Source organism: Myotis yumanensis, unplaced genomic scaffold, assembly GCF_028538775.1.
Source record: "Myotis yumanensis isolate MYYU_CA2020_CCGP unplaced genomic scaffold, mMyoYum1.0.hap1 SCAF_5, whole genome shotgun sequence".
Classification (NCBI taxonomy): Eukaryota; Metazoa; Chordata; class Mammalia; order Chiroptera; family Vespertilionidae; genus Myotis; species Myotis yumanensis.
The window spans coordinates 35,439,765-35,457,926 of NW_027223756.1; the positions used below are offsets into that span (position 1 = coordinate 35,439,765).

Here is an 18,162-nt window from a genome sequence, read left to right on the forward strand (position 1 = left end):
CCACCCCACCCTTCCCCTCCACCTGCCGGTGTGGGGATGGGCAGGGGCGCAGGAGAGCTGTGTCCCCTGCAGGACCTCCAAGGAAACGGGCACCCTGAGGCCAGGGGAGAGAGCCGGCATCCAGGGACGCCCCCACAGCACGGGGCCGGGATGGGTCGTGGGCCCCCTGCAGCCGCCCGGGGCTGGGGAGGCGGGAGGCGGAACCCCAGGTGGGAGTCGCCCGAGGGGTGCGGGCGCGGAGTACGTGCGGCGGGCGGCAGGCGGCATGAAGGACGCGCAGCCGGCTCCCGCTGCCCGAGGCCGGCTCCCGGCTCCCGGCTCCCGGCTCCCGGCTCCCGGCTCCCGGCTCCCGGCTCCCGGCTCCGCGCGGTCCGGCGGCCGGGCTGCGCGGGGGGCGCTGGCGGCGGCGACCCTCGCCCAAGAGCCTCCGGGCGCGGAGCCAGGGGCCGGGCGGGCTCGGGCGGGAGGTGGGGACGTGGCAGCGGCTCAAGCGGGCGGAGCCGGGCCGGCGGCCGGGAGGCGGAGCCGCGGGGAGGAGGCGCCGAGCGGGCCGGCCGCCGCCGCGGGAGGTTCTGGAAACGCCGGGAACGGCGCGTGTCCAGGTGAGCGCCGTGCCTGCCCGGCCCCGGGCCGCCTCCCGCCCCCAGCCCCCCGCCCCCCGCCGCGGGGCTGGGGCGCGGGCCGGGGTCGCGGGGTCGTGCGTCCTGCCCCCGCGGGGACCGGGGTCCCGTGGGCGCAGCGCGTTCCCAGCGCAGCCCCGCGCCCTCCGCCCTGTGTCTACACCCGTCTGGGTTCCTGTCCGCCGCCGGCGTCTCCTCCCCGGGCTCGGGGTGGTGAGGTCAGCGCGCCCTTCCTGCTGTCCCTGGGCGGCCGGCGGGGCGGGGAGCGTGGCCGCCCTGCGCTGTCAGGCTCCCGGGAAGGGGCGGCCTGGCCGAGGCTGCCTGAGGTTGGTCCCCGAGGGGCCGCTCCTGGCTGGTGAGGCCACCTTCCTCCCTGCAGAGGGCAAAGGCTGCAGTCTGTGCCCTGACCCGCCGGCTTGGTGCTCATCGAAAGACGGGTGGTGGTGTGAGAAAGTTGTGTGTGTTTTCTGCCCCCTCCAGACATCCCTTTCGAATGTTTTTCCTCAACAGCTGCGGAAACCTGTGATAACTGCTTAGCTCAACAGAAGGACCCTTCAGTGTCAGAAACTGTAAGGCGCTGCTAGCCCAGGGGCCGACCAGCTGGACTGGAAGACGGGAAGTCCAGGCCCAGAGCAGGGTGGTGAGTGCTGTGCTGGAGAGAGCCCCGGCTGCCGGTAGTTGGTAGAGGATATGCTTCGGGTCAGAGGGCTTCCTGGGGGAGGTAACTTATTCACTGGAGTGGTCAGATGAAGCTGAATATGCCATAGGATAACCTGGACAGAGGAACAGCCTGTGTGAGGGAGCAGCCCCCAGCAAGGTGATGGGGGAAGAGACACTTGGAGGTAGCTGCCCATGGATCCCGTGCACAAGAGCCTCAAGTGAGGGGACAGTGTCTCGCACTGAGCCTTGGAGGGTGCTCAGCGAGCCCTTGCAACAGGAGAGTGGACCAGGACAACAGGGGTGGGCCCCTGGCCTCTGCATTCTAATCAGACATCTTTAAGATGCTGTAGAACAGCAGAGTCCCTTCCAAGGCTGAGATCTGTGCCCTCTGCTGGAGAGTGACACCTCGGGCTTGTGTTTCTTGATGGAAACCATCGGAAGCCCGGCAGCCTCAGCCCTTCTGCAGGAGATCCTGGCCGTGAGAACAGGGGATGGGGAATGTCACTCTGTAGTGTAGGGCATTCCCAAGTGTCTCCGAGTTTGCAGAGATCCCCTGCTCACCTCAGCACTTATAGAATGTTTTTGCAAACTGTTGCTTCTTCTCAGCCGGTGTCACATCTGGGGCAACAGATTCCATAGTCTAGTTCTCTATGAAATGAACCAAGATTTCCTTTGGCTTGTGCTTAAACTATTCCTGAAGTGTCCAGGGTTCAGTGCTCTCACTGTGGTTCGGGGCCTCAGGGCTCAGCTTCTTTTTTCACTTCTGCTCGCCAGATCTTTGGGCTGTGAATCCTTTTCTTGTAGTGCCTCCTTATTCTCAGACGGCCAGTCATGTCCACTGTGTGGGCCTGCCAAGGAAGCCACGTAGCAAGGATGGAGCGAGTTGGCTGGGGGCCTCATCCCAGAGATGCTGTCATACTGGGCCACCGTAGGTCTCAGCAGGCAGATGTGGTGATGACTAGTCTGTGGCTTCTGATAGGCCCTTCTGCCCTGCTACAGGCTCTGAAATGGGATGCCCAGGGGAGTATTTACTTTGCTGGTTTAGCCTGGCCATAGCTGATTTATGTTTATTCCTTGAGGACATCCTGTGTGCCTGGCTTCTGCTTAGAACATGCCTGGGGCCGGAAAGAGGGTGGAGCAGGAGGAGGTGGCAGCACTATTCTTGCCCATGGGTAGCTCATGATCTCTCTGAGATTGTTGCTTCACGCTGGCAGCTGGCCATGTGCCAGGGGAGGAGTCCAGAAGCGAGCGCTTATCAGAAGGAGAGACTGCGAGGGTGCAGCCCTGAGGAATGAGTGGGGTGAGGGAACCTGGGATCTACTCATTTCCTGAGAGCGCCTCGCTTTTTGACTCTGCCCTCCTTCATTATTGGGAGGGTCTGAGGCCCATCTGTGGCCACGTTGGCTGATAGTGTGCTTGGGCTGGTGGGTGTGTCCCTGGATTCTGGGATCTGTCAAGAGTTTAATCTTATGCAGATGGAGGTTGGCAGGAAATGCTGTGATGCAGGCACGTGCAGCTGGATCCAGAAAGTTGCTCAAATCTAGCAATTTGGACTTTTGAAGTACTCCAGTCTGGGACACCAGCCTGTCCTAGAGCAGAGGGGGCTGGCTGGTGGCTCCTGTGGCCTTGGGTTTGTGCTGGGGACGTGGAATGAGGGATAGAGTTTTTATTCTTAGAAAGAGCAGAGGGGAATGAAAAATATAGCCTAGACTTCTTGGAGCTGTGGAAGAGAGTTTTTAAGTGGTATCACTGCAACGCAGAGGATTAAGTTAGGTGTTTGGGTAGTGAGTACTCCGGCTCAGGTAGGATCTGTCTGAGCCTGATCACAGACCAGCCACTGCTCTAACCCTTTCAGCAAGTGCTTGCTAGAATATAGCCTATTTTGTACCTAGAACTCCTGAGGGCCAGGGTGTGACCAAGATCCTTAGGCCTTGTACTTGTAGGAACTTGGAGTGAGCAAGTCAGAGGCATAGAAATACATGAGCTCCAAGAGCAGTGGTCGGCAAACTCATTAGTCAACAGAGCCAAATATCAGCAGTACAACGATTGAAATTTCTTTTGAGAGCCAAGTTTGTTAAACTTAAACTATATAGGTAGGTACATTGTTATTAACTTAATTAGGGTACTCCTAAGGCTCTTAGGAAGAGCCACACTCAAGGGGCCAAAGAGCCGCATGTGGCTTGCGAGCTGCAGTTTGCCAACCACGGTCCTAGAGTATTGGCCCAGTGCCCTACCTTTTGCCAGAGAACTTCCCTTCCTTGGTGAGATATAGAGCCAGTAATTGACCAGTTCCAGGGTTATTCCATGTTGGCTAGTTAGTGAGGGGTCCTGGATTGTGAGAGAGCCACAACTCCCTAACTCCCCCTAACTCCCTCTTTCCTGAACGAATGTTTCTTCTTTTTTAGTACTCCTGGGACCTGGAGATTGCCCAATTTTTGCCTTGTTTTCATCTTCACTGTTCCCTAGACTGGACCTTCTTCCTCTCCAGGGATCAGCTGGACAGCTGGCTGATTCAGGTCCACTGATGTTCCTGCAGTACCCCTCATGCTGATGACTGGTATACATTGTGCCTGGTGCTGCTGGGCTGCCCACCGACCTCTGTCATCTCATTCAATCCTCACAACAGCCCTATGAAGTGTAGGTCCTGATATTATCACCACTATATAGATGGGAAACCTGAGGCTCAGCGACCCATAGCATTATGGTCACAAAGCCAGGAAGTCATGGTGGAGCTGAGGTTTAGCTCGGGCTCTCTGGCCCCAGGGTGGGTGTGCCTGCCTGCTGGACTATACCCCCTTGCCCTGAGCTGGGCTGGCTGGTCATTTGTGAGGTCATTTGTGATGGGTGTCTAGGGCAGGGGTGTCTATCACCTGCACTCAGGGCACCATGTTCCTCTCTTTTGGGTCCATGTCACTGTCTGCCTTTTGGTAGGACCTACCAGGGATGTCATGAAGTTGCATTGTGGGTCACAATAAAGTCCTTGACCAGAGCAGGCCTGCTGTGCCAGGCAAAGTGTGGCTCCCCTTTTTGGGAGGACCTTGTGCTGTAAGCCAACAGATGTTACTGATGGGGATTGAATGGCAGCAGTATTTAGTGGAAAGTATGTTTTGGGTTTAAGTCTCAGCTCTGCCAGTGATTTTCTGTAGCATGCCAGATGTGTAGAAAATGCTTAGCCTCAGTTATCTATCTTCTAGAGACCTGATGCACGAAATTCATGCATGGGGGGCGGGGGAGGTCTCTCAGCCCGGCCTGCACTCTCTCACAATCCTGGACCCCTCATTCCTAACTGCCCGCCTGATCGCTCCTAACTGCCTGCCTGCTCACTCCTAACTGCCCAACTGCTTGCTCTTCACTGCTTCCCTGCTCACTCCTTACTGCTTGGATCACCGCTCCTTAGTGTTGCCATGGAGGTGGGAGAGGTTCAGGCCGCTGCACTGGCTTCTGGCTGAGCAGTGCTCCTGCTGTGGGAATGCACTGACCACCAGGGAGCAGCTCCTGCGGTGAACGTCTGCCCCCTGGTGGTCAGTGCGCGTCATAGTGACCGGTCATTTTGGTCGTTCTGCTGTAAGGGTCACTGGGCTTTTATATATATCGATATATCGATAGCTGAAATGGAGATGATAATCTTGTTTACAAGATTTGGGTGAGGTTTGAAGGTGGAAATGAGAGGTTTTTGGAAATAAATATAGTGGTTATCTTAGCCTAGTTCCCAGAAACCAGCTTGAGCCAGAGCTTAAGTGCTGAATGCTTTATTGCAGCGGTTCTCAACCCTTGGGCGCGACCCCTTTGGCGGTCGAACGACCCTTTCACAGGGGTCGCCTAAGACCATCCTGCATATCAGATACTTACATTACGGTTCATAACAGTAGCAACATTACAGTTATGAAGTAGCAACGAAAATAATGTTATGGTTGGGTCACAACATGAGGAACTGTATTTAAAGGGCCAGAAGGTTGAGAACCAGTGGCTTTATTGGAAGGTGCACTTGCAGGGCAGCAAGAGTGAGGGAAAGGCAACTGAGGCAGAGAAGGATGGGAAGCAAATTCAGGATGGCGCTTTAGCAAGCTGCCCAGTCTGCACAGAGCAGCACCAGTTGTTCAGCCATGTGGGCCATCTCTGGGCGAGCTCTACAGAAAGTCCATGTGGCAGAACAGTTTCTCAGTGGAGGCCTGGAGAGGAAATTCATCTGCTGACCTCCTCTGTCTTCTGCCCTTCACTGGTCAGAGCTGTCTCATGAGGAGTTACCTCCCTCTGCTCCTGGGGTGCACTGCCAGGCCCTCCAGCAGCCACGGGGAAGGCGGATGTGGCATGTCATTGGAGTCCCAGAGTAGTGGGGAGAGCCAGAGATTTGGAGCCCGACAGCCTCCTCCACTTGGTCTGAGGGGAGTCAGTGGTCCAGGAGCTAGGTGAGGCCAAGAGGGTTTGAGACAGTACGTCGGGTGCATCCAAATCGGTGGCATGTGGATTGTGTCCTTGTGTGGAGTTCCTTCTTGGGAGTTAGTCTCAGCTGCTAAGTCTCTGCCAAGACAGTGACTGAATAACCAACTGGGCTGTTGCAGGTCGATTTTTACAGCCTTTTCTGCTGCTTCGTTGCCTGTTTACTGAAGCAGGAGACTGTGGTGTTGATGGTTCCCAAGTGGGAAGTACGCATCTACATGTTCATGGACGGGCCAGAGAGAGTGTAAAGATAGATAGAGATGAACACCTAGCCTTCATTAGGTTCTCCATGAAGGACAATATTTTTCTTGTGAGGTGGTAGTTGAAGGTATGAAACCTGGAGTCATGAGATGGGACTGGAGGAGGCAGTGGGGCCAAGTCACACAGAGTTCAAAAGGCTCTTCCGGCTGAGGAGTTAAGGCTTTATCCTGAGGGCATTGGAGAGCCTTTGGAGGGTTCTTAGCGAGACTGAGACCAAAGGAGGGGCTGCAGTAAATCATGCTGGCTGCTTTGTAGAGCAGAGGTAGGTGGGAGGCCAGATGAGATGAGAAAGCAGTGCAGGCCGGGGCCAGCGTGGCAGCAAGGAGAGAATTGGGGATGGCTCAGACCAGGTGATGACTGAGGCATGACATCAGGTAAGGAGAGTAGGTGCCTCCCATCCTTCCCTGGGGTGCCAGTGACAGCAGCTCGTGGGCCTGGCGGGGCCTGCTGGGACCGCTGCACAAGTCTAGGTTGAGCACGCCTGTCCTCTTGACTTTTCCATCCTGGAGTTGGGAGGCAGAGCCGCTGGGGGAGCCCTGTTCAGGCAGGTTTGGCTCCTTTACAGAAGCAGGCAGCCTCTTGTTCAGTGCCAAGCAAGACCTGTTCTCGGTAAACCCATGTTCTGTCTCGAGGCTGTTAAATATATTGTTAGAAGGCAAGCTGTTGCATTTGGGCTGCAGCTGGGAGCTTGGCAGAGGTTTCTGCCTGATGAGGTAAGGGGAGAAGCTAAGGACGCTCGCTGCTGGTTTGCAGCTGGAAACATCTTTCCACGGCCATTTGGCCAGGTTGTAAATGTCCTTTCCAAAGAGAGGGCTTGTTGGGGACTCTGATTGTATGTCTTGGAATTGCCTTGTGCTTACAAGCAGTGCCAGTCATCTGGTGGGTGGATCACTGTCACTGAGGTGTTGGCAGGATTTGGAGTACCTCCCTGTGGGGGTCCAAACTTGGGCTGCCAGGGCTGCTCTGGAGTCCGTTGGAGAGGGCCTGCTTTGTTTTCTTTTCATTTTAAGCATATCAGAAAATATGTTCCAGATTTCCCTAGGGCTCCTTGTAGAAAGTGTAGGTAATACAAATAAGCATAAAGAGGAAGATAAAAGTATTTCTCCAAGATACAACTAGGTTTATGACCTAGGATTCCAGAAGGCCTTTCTTGCATATGTATGTGTATATTTATAAATTTACATATATATATATATATATATATATATATATATATACACACACACACACACACACACACACACACATATAAATACATTTTTCCTTGTTAAATGAAAGCATAGAGTACATATGTTTGGGAGCCTGCTTTTCTCACTTAACAGTATGCTTTGATCTTCACTCCATGTTAATATGCATATGGTATCCATTCTTATGCAATCCACAACAATCCACTGTAGGGAAAAAAATGCAGTTTTCTGTTGTGGTAGTTTTCCTAACTTGAGCAAATCTGCAGTCAAGTATTATTTGTTGAGTGCCTGATATGGGCCAGACTTGGTTCTAAACTCGGGATGCAGCTCAAATAAAACTCAGTATTGGTTTTCTGTTCTGGCTCAGTGCCACTTTGTTTTTCATAAAAAGAGGTTTCACATTGCCCATTTCCAGGCCAACATGGATTTCTGAGGGCACCTGGGAGGGCTTCCAGCAGCCCTGGACACTTTGTGGGGGCATAGGGCAGGCACACAAACTCCTGTCTACTCTGTCCCAAGTAAGCTCTGAGTACAGGTCTAAGTGGGATGCGCTGGCATGTGGGCGGTTGGCCTTGCCCACACTGTGTGACACAGCCTGTCTTGGATGTTGCTTCCTCCCAGCCTGACCCGTTTTGTACAAAGCCTTCAGTGTTCAGCGGCCTAAGACCAGGAAAATGATGGGGCTCCAGAGCACCCATGCCTGCCGTGGCAGTGTTGATTGTGGCAGTTTGGGGGCTCCTTTGGGGTGTCTCACTTTCTGGGCCAGCAGAGTCGTCCCCCTCCTCCATCAGAGCAGGACTTTGCTCGCTCTTGGGAAGCCATTTCCCAGAACCCTGTCTGATATTCTTTGGAGCTCTGCCTCCAGGCTGGGATTTGTGGATGGGCTCAGTCTAAGCCAGGCAACACATTCCAGGGAAATGACAGCTGGTATTTACATAATGAAGGAACCTGGGTGCTTCTTCCTATGTGCTGTAAGGCACGAACCGTGGACAGTATCACCAGGGTGGCTTGAAAGGAATGAAGAAGCTTCTCCCTCCCTTGAATTTGTGCAACTGGCAACACACAGGGGAGAAGCGCTGGGGTCCCCCACTTCCAACCGTGTCTGGTCTGGTCTCCTACAAACATATAAAACCTGCTCTCCTGAGCTAGTCAAGCCTCTTGAGAGATAAGGAACAGCCACGACGCCTGTGGAAAGGACTTGTGTAAGCAACAAGAAAGGCCTTCTGGAGTCCTGGGCAGAGATGCAGTGTGGCAAGCCTGGGTGCAGACCTGTGGCTGCAACAGGGAGGACCCGGACCCCACCTCAGAGCTGGCCAGTCTCACTCCCCTTCTCTCTGTGCCTTGCTTTCCTCTGCTGCCCTCACTCCATGATGCACCCCTTCGCACAATACTCCCTACCCGACCGCAGATTCTGGGCTGAGAGCTCTTGTCCCATGTATCTCTGGGCCCCCAACATGTAGGGCGCTGATGGGCGTGCTGCTGGCTCTGTAGACACTGGGCAGGGACATGAACAAATGACGTCATTTACTTCTCTCCTCTTTCTGATACAAGACCCCGTTTGGGGGTGGGGGTTGTGGTTGAGCCTCTGGGAGCCTAGCCTGGAACTGTAGTGGACTGGAATTTCTTCTGAAAAGGTGAGGTGAGGAATGGTGGGTGTGATGAACTAACATTAGTCAGCTCAGACTTAGAGATGTTCGATAAGGCTTACGTTTTGGGGGGAAGCATTTTTTGTTGTTGTTAATCTTCACCCGAGGATATTTTTTCTATTGATTTTTAGAGAGAGTGGAAGCGGGGAGAGACAGAGAAAGAGAAACATCGATGTGAGAGAGACACATCGATTGGTTGCCTCCTGCATGTGCCCCAACCAGTGCTGGGGATCAAGCCTGCAACCCAGGTACGTGCCTTAGACCATAATTTCTTCTGAAAAGGTAAGGTGAGGAATGTGTAGACGATCTAACCACTGAGCAACTGGCTAGGGCAGGGCAGGGCAGGGGAGCATTTGGGTCTTCTTTATTTTCCTTGTTTGCTTTAAGTAAATTTCCTGTGGGGCTTGGCCGAAATAGAGCAGGAAGAGGAGGGACAGGCAGTGCTGGGCTCAGACGGGTGCTGGTCCTCCATCATGCCCGGGGCTGCGTGGCTGAGCTCAAAACGGCTCAGTTGTGTACTCGGGTCCACTGCCAGAGGGGCTTGCCCAGGTTGTGCCTGCTGCCTTCAGAGCTGGTCTGGCTCTTCTAGGCTGGTGAGGAGATAGCAGCTGGCCTCTTACCCATCAGCAGCACAGCCCAGCACAGCCTGGGGTTTCGGTCCTCTGTGGCTGATTTGTTTTTGTATCCGGTGTGCCTCGTTGAGTGCCTGGCATATGTGAGTCTTTAGAAAATATTTGTGAATGGTGCCTTGCCAGTGAGGACAGCACCGGCCACGGAGCCTCACTACAGGAAGAGCAGTATCTGCCCAGAATGCCTGCTCCCAGACTGCTCTCGCTGTGGCCAGGTACAGACGGGCAGGGGTCAGTTTTTATTCCTCTTCTGGCCAGCCATCAGCCATACGCTTCATGTTGGGTGTGGGTCCCTGGAGTCATAGTCTGTCAGTTTCTTTCTCTGTCATTGTCTCTCCTCTGATGTCAGTCTTCTATGGGCGGGGGCTGCGTGTTATATTTGGGTCCCCAGCACCTGGCGCTGTCGTGGTGCATGGAGTCGGAAGGAAAGATGGAAATAGATGAGCAGTCTGTGAGACAAGAAGGTGTGGGCCAGAATCTCAGACTTGCAGATTGTTAGGACCAGAGGTGACGGTGCCCCATGCAGGTTAGCTTTCCCATATCGCTGGTGGCGGCCAGGAGCCAGGAGGGCAGAGTCTCTCCCAAGGGCATGTGGCCCTGGTTTACCCCCTGATGGTCCTCAGTATCCTTAGCTTCCGTGTGCTAGGTCAGGGCTTTTGCATGTTTGAATGTGTGTGTGTGTGCAGTGCACATGTGTAGGTGTCTCCTCACCTATTTTTTTTTTTTTTTTTTAACTGTTGATCCAGTGCCTGTCACCAAATACCTAGCAGACACTACCCTTTGTGACCATGAAACTCCAGGTGTCCGTGTTGCTGGTGGCCTGGTTTGGCGTCCTGGGCTGTGTGCAGGCTGAATTCTTCACCTCTATCGGTATGTGCCCACAGGACTACCACCTACCTGAGCAATACTTGGCTCAAGTGCCAGGGTTTTGACCAGTTCTAGGGAGAGTGGCGCTCGCAGCGTTGCCAGTTCCCCTCTGAGGCCCTGATGACCTGGTTGTCTGGGAATCAGCTGTCTCAGCCGGGCCCCCTCCCTGGGAAGCGTAGGCTCCTCCTGGGCTGCCTGGCCTTCCTGTCTTCCTCCCAGACCAGAGAACATTCTGTGGCTGGTGGGTCCAGCTCTTCTCCTTCTGGCCTAAAGACTCAGAGCTTGTTTTCATGTGAAGAAGCCTCCAGGATGTCCAGGCTCCAGTGACATGACCCATCTGTGTGATGGTGAACGAATGAGATTTGGGGTTTCTTCCCTCAGGCACCCCCAGTGCACTTACCTCATATCCCCTTGGGGCCTCACCTCTCTTCCTGAAGCTGGGGGCCAGGACCATGTGAGGGCCTAGGTCCCCTTTAACTCGAAGTCCCCCTGAGAGCTGACCTGCTCGTGGCCCAGGGACTTGCCTCTGTGAGGATGTTCTATGCCCAGGGAAGGGGGCTGGACACCTCTCACCCATTTCTCACTGGGCCTTTCTCCTCTCCCTCGCAGGGCACATGACAGACCTGATTTACGCAGAGAAGGACCTGGTGCAGGCTCTGAAGGAGTACATCCTTGTGGAGGAGGCCAAGCTCTCCAAGATTAAGAGGTGTCCAATGTCCCAAGGCCCCACACCTACCTGAGTCAGCCCTCCTGCCCCCCCAGGGGGTGCCCATAAGAGGAAGCCATGGAGAGTACACTGTGTGGCTGGCCAGGCGGTTACTTCATGCCACTCCTCCAGGGTGGCTCTAGTGGGCTGAGGACTCTGCTTTTTCCTTTCTATTTAAGAGTCTCTTTGTATACATTGGGGTCCCAGATCTTATCTAGATTAAGGGGCTGGTAGGATCGTGGGGAGTTATGTATTCATTTTTGTTGTTGTTGTTAATCCTCACTGGGGGATGTTTTTCCATTGATTTTTAGAGTCAGTGGAAGAGAGGGAGAGAGACAGAGAGAGAAACATCGATGTGAGAGAGACACATCAATTCGTTGCCTCCCTCACATGTCCCAACTGGGGCCAGGGATGAAGCCTGCAACTGACAACCTAGGTACATGCCCTTGACTAGAATTGAACCTGGACCCTTCAGTCCGCAGGTTGATGCTCTATCCACTGAGTCAAATCAGCTAGGGTTTCATTTAAAAATATATACATATTTTTATTGATTTCAAAGGAAAGAAGAGGGAGAGAGAGAAAAAAACACACATCAATGATGAGAGAGAAACATCGATCAGCTGTCTCCTACACGCCCCCTACTGGGGATTGAGCCTGCAACCCAGGCATGTGCCCTGACCGGGAATCAAACTGTGACCTCCTGGTTCATAGCTCAATGCTCAACCATTGAGCCACACTAGCCGGGCTGTATTCATTTTTTATTGCCTCTCGATGAAAGCGTCCTAAATCTCACCAGGAAAATTACCACAGGTCAAGACCCGTGTGGGTGAGTGTGTTAGTCTTCCTTTTCCTCTGATTCCACAGCTGGGCCAGCAAAATGGAAGCCCTGACCAGCAAGTCGGCTGTTGACCCCGAGGGCTACCTGGCCCACCCTGTGAATGCCTACAAACTGGTAAAGAGGCTGAACACAGAGTGGTCCACGCTGGAGGACCTTGTCCTGCAGGACTCCGCTGCAGGTGAGGGGCGGTGAGTAGGTGCTTGGGTGAGCTGGCATGTTCCTGTGCTAGCGCCTGGGGAGTGTGTGTGTGACTGTGACCTGGGACTGGGTGTGGGTGGGCATGTGCACTGTGTGAACATGTGCCCTGCCACCTCATGACTCTCTTCTCCTCTGCGGGATCTGGCAATTGGGTGTCTTTGTTTTTGAATATGTACTAGTAATCAGTTCTTGCCTTTCCCTAGTGTTTTCACTTCTCTTTTTGGGTAGGATTTTTCTTTTCTAATTATACTTTAGTAATACATTCTTATAAAAAGTTGGAAAATACACAAACAATCACATGAGGAAATTATATTTCTTAATCCAATTGCCTAGTGATAAGCACTCAAATTCCAGTTTTTTTACACATGCATATACTTAAAAAAAAAAAAAGGAGCCATACATATGTATCAGGGATGCAAGCTCACTTGCTCTGAGGGACCAAATGATCTAACAGAAGCGAGTCAGGTGGCTGGGTGATGGGGCCAGCTCAAGCCTCATCTAAATTCATTCCCATTCATATCTTTTGTTTTTTAACTTCCCCCCCTTCATTTATATTTTTAGATATGAAACATATCTTTTGACCGATTTGTGACATAAGATTATACTGTTTTCCTGAACTTTGCAGCTTCTCTATATGTCCATTAAATGTTCTTCTGAAACATCATTTTAATGGCTGGGCAGTCATGTGTCATACTGATGTTGTGTAAACTGGTCAAGTCAGTGGGCGTGGCATTGTTTCCACGTCATCAGCTGTCTTGCACATACATCTTTGGTCATTTTCTTCGGATTCATCCCTAGAAGTGCTATTTGCAGGTCCATGAACTTCTTTAAAGCTTTAACTGTGCTTCCTGCTTTCACTGTGATAGAACTTCCTATGCTTTAACATTTTTCTCTCAACAGGAGATGGTGGGGTGGGCCCTCCTGCCTCCCAGCCCTGGACTCAGCCTCCAGGACTCTGCCTCTTCTCCCTGAGTTGGGAATGCTGCTTAACTTCACTCTACTTGTTTCTCTGGCCGAGGCATTTCAGTCCATGTGGCCAGACTGGGTTGGGCTTGGCTGGAGGCAGGGTGGCCTCTGGGGAGAGATTGGTGAGCTCAGCCGGGCTGGAGCCGTGCCCAGTGAGCTCACTGCTTCCAGAAGCTGTGGCTGCCTTTCCCAGACCCCTGCCTCCCAGCCTGGGCCTGTAGCTCAGAACTGACTGTTCCTTCTGCTATGTGGAAGAATAAGCCTGCTTAGATGACCACCTGCTCGGATGACCTCCTGTCTGCTTGGGTGACCTCCCACTCTCCATTCTTGTTTTCCATGCCCCACCCCCACCATCAGCATCTGTTTTCTTTGGAAAATCTTATCATTATCTGGAGGAGACAAGATAGGCCCATAGAGCAGTAGGTTCTTCTCACCTCTACCTTTCAGAGTTCTTGCCCCTGAAATGAGGGGGCATGTAGACAGTGTGGCTTTTTTGGGGGGGTAATTTTTCTTTTTACTAGATTATAAACTAGCGTCCCTGACCGTGCAGTCATGAGGAAGACAGCATTGCAGCTTCTTGGTCCCTGGGTCCCCAGGCAAGACTAGGAGTGTATGTTTGAGCCCGAGGCTGTGAGAGTAGGTGACTATGGGTGCTGCTGCTTTGGGGAAGAGGCTGGGAAGAAATGGCTTTGAAGTTCCCCTCCCAGTTCTCAGGCCACAGGCAGGATTGCAACCCCTGAGTCAGCACTAAGGGTCTTCCACCTGCTGGAGTCCTGAGGTGGCAAGAGGTGCAGATCTTGCTTTACAGCGAGGGCTTGCAGTCCCAGAACAGCCTCCTTGGGGTACTTCTGAGGTCAGGGGCTCTCCCAGCCTCCAGGCTGTGGTCTTGAGCACTACAGTTGGGGAGCTCCTGCCCTGTGGTCACAGCAGGTCTGGGCGTGGGGGAGTACCCTAGAGAGCATAGCAAGGCCCAGTGTGGTCTCGGAACCATGCTGGGCTGGTGCAGCCTCACCTGCCTGGCCTGGCTACATGATACCTGGTCCCTAATTCAGGGGGTGCAGATAGTACCATGCCTCTAGAACTGTCATCATCATTTTTCTGGATGATAAGAGCCAGTGGTCAGTAATGAGTGGTCAGTTGGGCTCCCTGAGTAGACCACCTCTATTCCTCGGGCTCCTCAACTTGAGATGAAGGCTGGAAGTCTGTGTTTACCTGGTCAGCCCAATTTTCCTGGATCCGGGTTTTCCATGTGATTCCTTTTCCCCTGAGTGGCCAGCAAGGCCTCCCTGATTCCTCTCTAGTGCCCCTCTGAGTTGCTGTCTCTGGCCTCCATCCCTCCATCTCCACTGGTCTGACTGAGTGCTTTGGAGCCAAGACTCCCCCATGTCAACCAATGTATGGGGCCATCTTTCTGTTCAGTTCCAAATGAACAGCACTACAGTGAGGAGCACGAAAGGAGAGGTCCCCATGGACTGGAGGGGGGACGGGGGAGCTTTCTGGTGGAAGGGAAATAACCTTTGATGGAGGGGCAGGGAAACTGCAGAGACACTCCAGTGAGTACCTTTCTGGTCCCAGGTGGAATTCTGCCCCCGGATCAAGGGTAACTTCTTGTTCTCACTCTCTCATTTGGAAGGTTTTATCGCCAACCTCTCAGTACAGCGGCAGTTCTTCCCCACTGACGAGGACGAAACGGGAGCCGCCAAGGCCCTGATGAGGCTTCAGGACACATACAAGCTGGACCCAGACACGATTTCCAAAGGGGAACTCCCAGGTAACTCGCCACTCTGGGCTTTGCCTGTCCAGCCTGTGATTCTGCTATGGTGTCTGGGCAGGGTTGGAGCCACTGCCCACTTGTGGTCTCTCCCCCCAGGTGGACCATCACCTCTCGGGGTGAGCCTCTCCTGGGTTTCCAGTTGGTGCCAGTCTCCCCTTCCCATGGAAGCCGTCTCCCCAGAGCCCTGGCCCGCAGCCTCCCTCCCTGTATTAGCCAGTTCCTCTCCTTCTGAACCTCAGAGAACGCTGAGGCTGCTGCTCAGGACCCCCTGGCTCCTGCTCCCAGAGCACCACTCAGATCTGCCCAGACCCACTCCTGCCCCCTCCCTTTGATTTCTTCTTGCCCAAGACTGATCTCTTGACTCCCAGCCCTGTGCCCTATGTGCCCTCAGTTGCAGTTCTGTCCCTTTCATTCTGTGTGTACCTCTCTGGGCTCTACCTGCCCCTGAGCTCACACACAGCTCTGTTCTAGCTCATCTTACAAATCTTCCCCCAGGATCCAAGGCCCTTCTGAGTGTCTACTGCTGATCTAGTTCTTTTCCCTCCTGGTGAAGCTGCTGAACAGACATCTAGTTTCTCTCCACTTCCTTGATTCCCATGCCCTCCTGAGCGCACAAAGTTTGCCCTCCCCCTCCCCCTCCTGTCCACCAACCCTGCAGCTGTAAGGTCACCAGTGGCCAGTCAGCCTGTAAAGCCAGAGGACAGCTTTCAGGCATAATGTTCTTTCACTTTTCTGCAGCATGTGAAACACCGATTGCCTGATATTTGCCCTTTCTTTGAATTTTGGGACACTGATCTCTGTCTGCCCTTTCTCTTTTGGCATCTATGGTCATAGTCTTTTCTCTCTCTCTCTCTCTCTCTCTCTCTCTCTCTCCCTCTCTCCCTCTCTCCCTCTCTCCCTCTTTCCCTCCCTCCTTCCCTCCCTCCCTCTCCCATTTTTCCTCCCCAAGGCCCCTTTCCCACTGATTGCTCCAATCCTATATAATAAAAGCCTAATATGCAAAGTGTCCGACCGTTCACCGTTCGACCAGTAGCTATGATGCGCACTGGCCACCATGGGGCAGATGCTCCGACTGGTAGGTTAGCTTGCTGCTGGGGTCCAGCCAATCAGGACTAGGCAAGTTGGGCCGGACACGCCCCGGAGCCCTCCTGTGGTCCCTCCCCAGCCCCGATCATGCACCAGTGGGGTTCCTCGGCCTGGCCTGCACCCTCTTGCAATCTGGGACCCCTTAGGGGATGTCGGAGAGCCAGTTTCGCAGTGGATTCATATATATATATATATATACACACACACACACACACACACACACACACAGACTGGAGGCCCGGTGCACAGATTCATGCATGGGTGTGGTCTGGCCGGCCCGCCCCAATCAGGAATGATCAGGTTAGGCCAGCTGGGGGGAGGGGATGCAGCAAGTCGGCCAGCCAGCCCCACCCCTGATCATGGTGTGGGGGGCCCATTGGGAACAGGGCTGGCTGGAGGAAAGGGCCGCAAGTGGTTGGCGGGCCGGCCCTGCCCCCTGGTCAAACTCCCCGTCGAGGGGACACTTTGCATATTAGCCTTTTATATATAAAAGGCTAATATGCAAAGTGTCCCCTTGGGAGTTCAACCGACCGGGAATTTGATCGCTCACTATGATGTACGCTGACCACCAGGGGGCGGCACGGAATGAAGGAAGGCCCCAGCCCGCAGCCAGCAGCCGGGGAAGGGAGGCCCCAGTCGGCAGCCAGCAGCCACTAGGGACTGTATCTGTGCACAAATTTTGTGCACTGGGCCTTTAGTATATTTATAAGAAGATATATTGGGTCTTTTGGTGGGGGGGGGGGGTATTAGATGCCAATAAACCCAGAATTCAGTTAGACTCCATTAAACCTTGGATGCCACCTCACCCAGGGGGACCCTGGAGAAGGTACGAGCACAGGAATTATGGTTTGTGGGAGAAAGAGGCTCTCTGTTGTTGGGTGGTCAAGGCCTAGAGCCCTAGTACTGAGGAGTCTGTGAACCAGCACGATGGAGTGTAGGCTTCTTCTTAGACACCCAGGCCACAAGACCAGGAAGAAGGCAGCTCAGGGCACCTGTGAGAAGGGTTGATGAGAAGAGGAAGCCACCAAGCATTGATCTTCTACCTTCTACCCATCCGCGTCCTAGAGGAGTGAGAGGTGGAGGGAGTTATTCCCTAAAATTCCAGCCTTACCTCGTGTCCTCCCTACATACCTTCCCAAGTGAGCCCAGCCGTTTCCATCACTTGAAGTATTACCTGTACACGGATGACATCCAGATCTGTGTTCCTTGTCAAGGCTTGTCTCCCGAGCTTCCAGCCAGTGTAGACAAATGCCTATGGGACATCTCTACTTGGATGTCCCACTGGGCTCCTCAAAATTCACATGTCCCAAACTAAAATCCTTGTCCTTCTTACAGCTGTCTACCCCTCTCCCTCACCCATTATCTCAGCAAAAACACCTCCATCCAGACCTGGAGAGTATCATGCTAAGTGAAATAAGTCAGTCAGAGAAAGACAAGTATCACATGATCTCACTCATATGTGGAATCTAATCAATAAAATAAACTGATGAATGGAGTGGGTCCAGAGACATGGAAGCGTGGAATAGAGTGTGGAATCTCAGAGGGAAGGTGGGTGGGAGGTAGTCAACCAAAGATCTTGTATGCATGTATGCATAACCCTTAGATGCAGACAGTGGTGTGGTGAGGGCCTGGGGTGGTGTGTGGGGGTGGGCTGGATAGGGTTGATGGGGGAAAAAGGGAACATATGTAATACTTTCAACAATAAAGATTAAAAATAAATAAAGAGCCAGTTTTCTCCCATTAAAAAAAAAAAAAAAAAGCACCTTCATCCATTGGCTGCCAAATCCAGAATCCTAAGGCCTGTAGGTTCCACCTCCCTAATGTCTTCTGTACTTGGAGGCCCTGACTCCAGCCTCATGATCACTTCTTTCTCAATTGTATTGTTGAAGTACCACTGTGACTTGTGTATCTCCAGCGCACTCCTACGCGTGGTCAATTCAGGGCTAAACCTAAATTCCTCCTACGTGTGGTGTTTGAGGTCCTGCATGGCCTTATCTCTCTGGCCTCCTTGCCCTTGACTGTTCTAAGCTTCCTCACCACTCAGCTCCTTTGTTCACCCCATGCCCTCTGCAGGAACACCTTTACCCACATCAGCAGGGCTCCAAGTCTGATTGCCCTCCGCACTCAGTCAGCTCAGCTGGCACTCCAGGGAGCACTGTCTAGGGAGCACTTTGCAGGGAATAGATATTTGAGTTGGCTTCTGGGGAAGATGCTGAGTACCTGTGAATCATTTGTTCCATTCTTGGCATCTGTGAGACATGTCGATAAAAGCTATAGATAATTATAA

The 18,162-nt window shown here is 53.2% G+C and overlaps 1 protein-coding gene across 5 annotated transcripts in view; it reads left to right on the plus strand.

Annotated features, from left to right (window-relative positions):
• The first annotated feature begins 529 nt into the window (after nucleotides 1–529).
• Nucleotides 530–18,162, plus strand: part of P4HA2 (prolyl 4-hydroxylase subunit alpha 2) — a 36,309-nt gene continuing 18,676 nt past the window's right edge. For 2 of the 5 annotated variants that reach the window (XM_070415040.1, XM_070415037.1), the window contains exons 1-6: nucleotides 530–602; nucleotides 1,131–1,260; nucleotides 10,187–10,310; nucleotides 10,917–11,013; nucleotides 11,878–12,029; nucleotides 14,649–14,786. In XM_070415040.1, the coding sequence (XP_070271141.1) occupies nucleotides 10,229–10,310; nucleotides 10,917–11,013; nucleotides 11,878–12,029; nucleotides 14,649–14,786 (469 nt within the window). In that variant the 5' untranslated portion in view covers nucleotides 530–602; nucleotides 1,131–1,260; nucleotides 10,187–10,228. Of the gene's footprint in view, nucleotides 603–929; nucleotides 947–1,130; nucleotides 1,261–3,824; nucleotides 3,918–10,186; nucleotides 10,311–10,916; nucleotides 11,014–11,877; nucleotides 12,030–14,648; nucleotides 14,787–18,162 lie in introns of those variants that run through there. The other 3 variants (XM_070415038.1, XM_070415039.1, XM_070415041.1) reach the window with 3 other exon arrangements.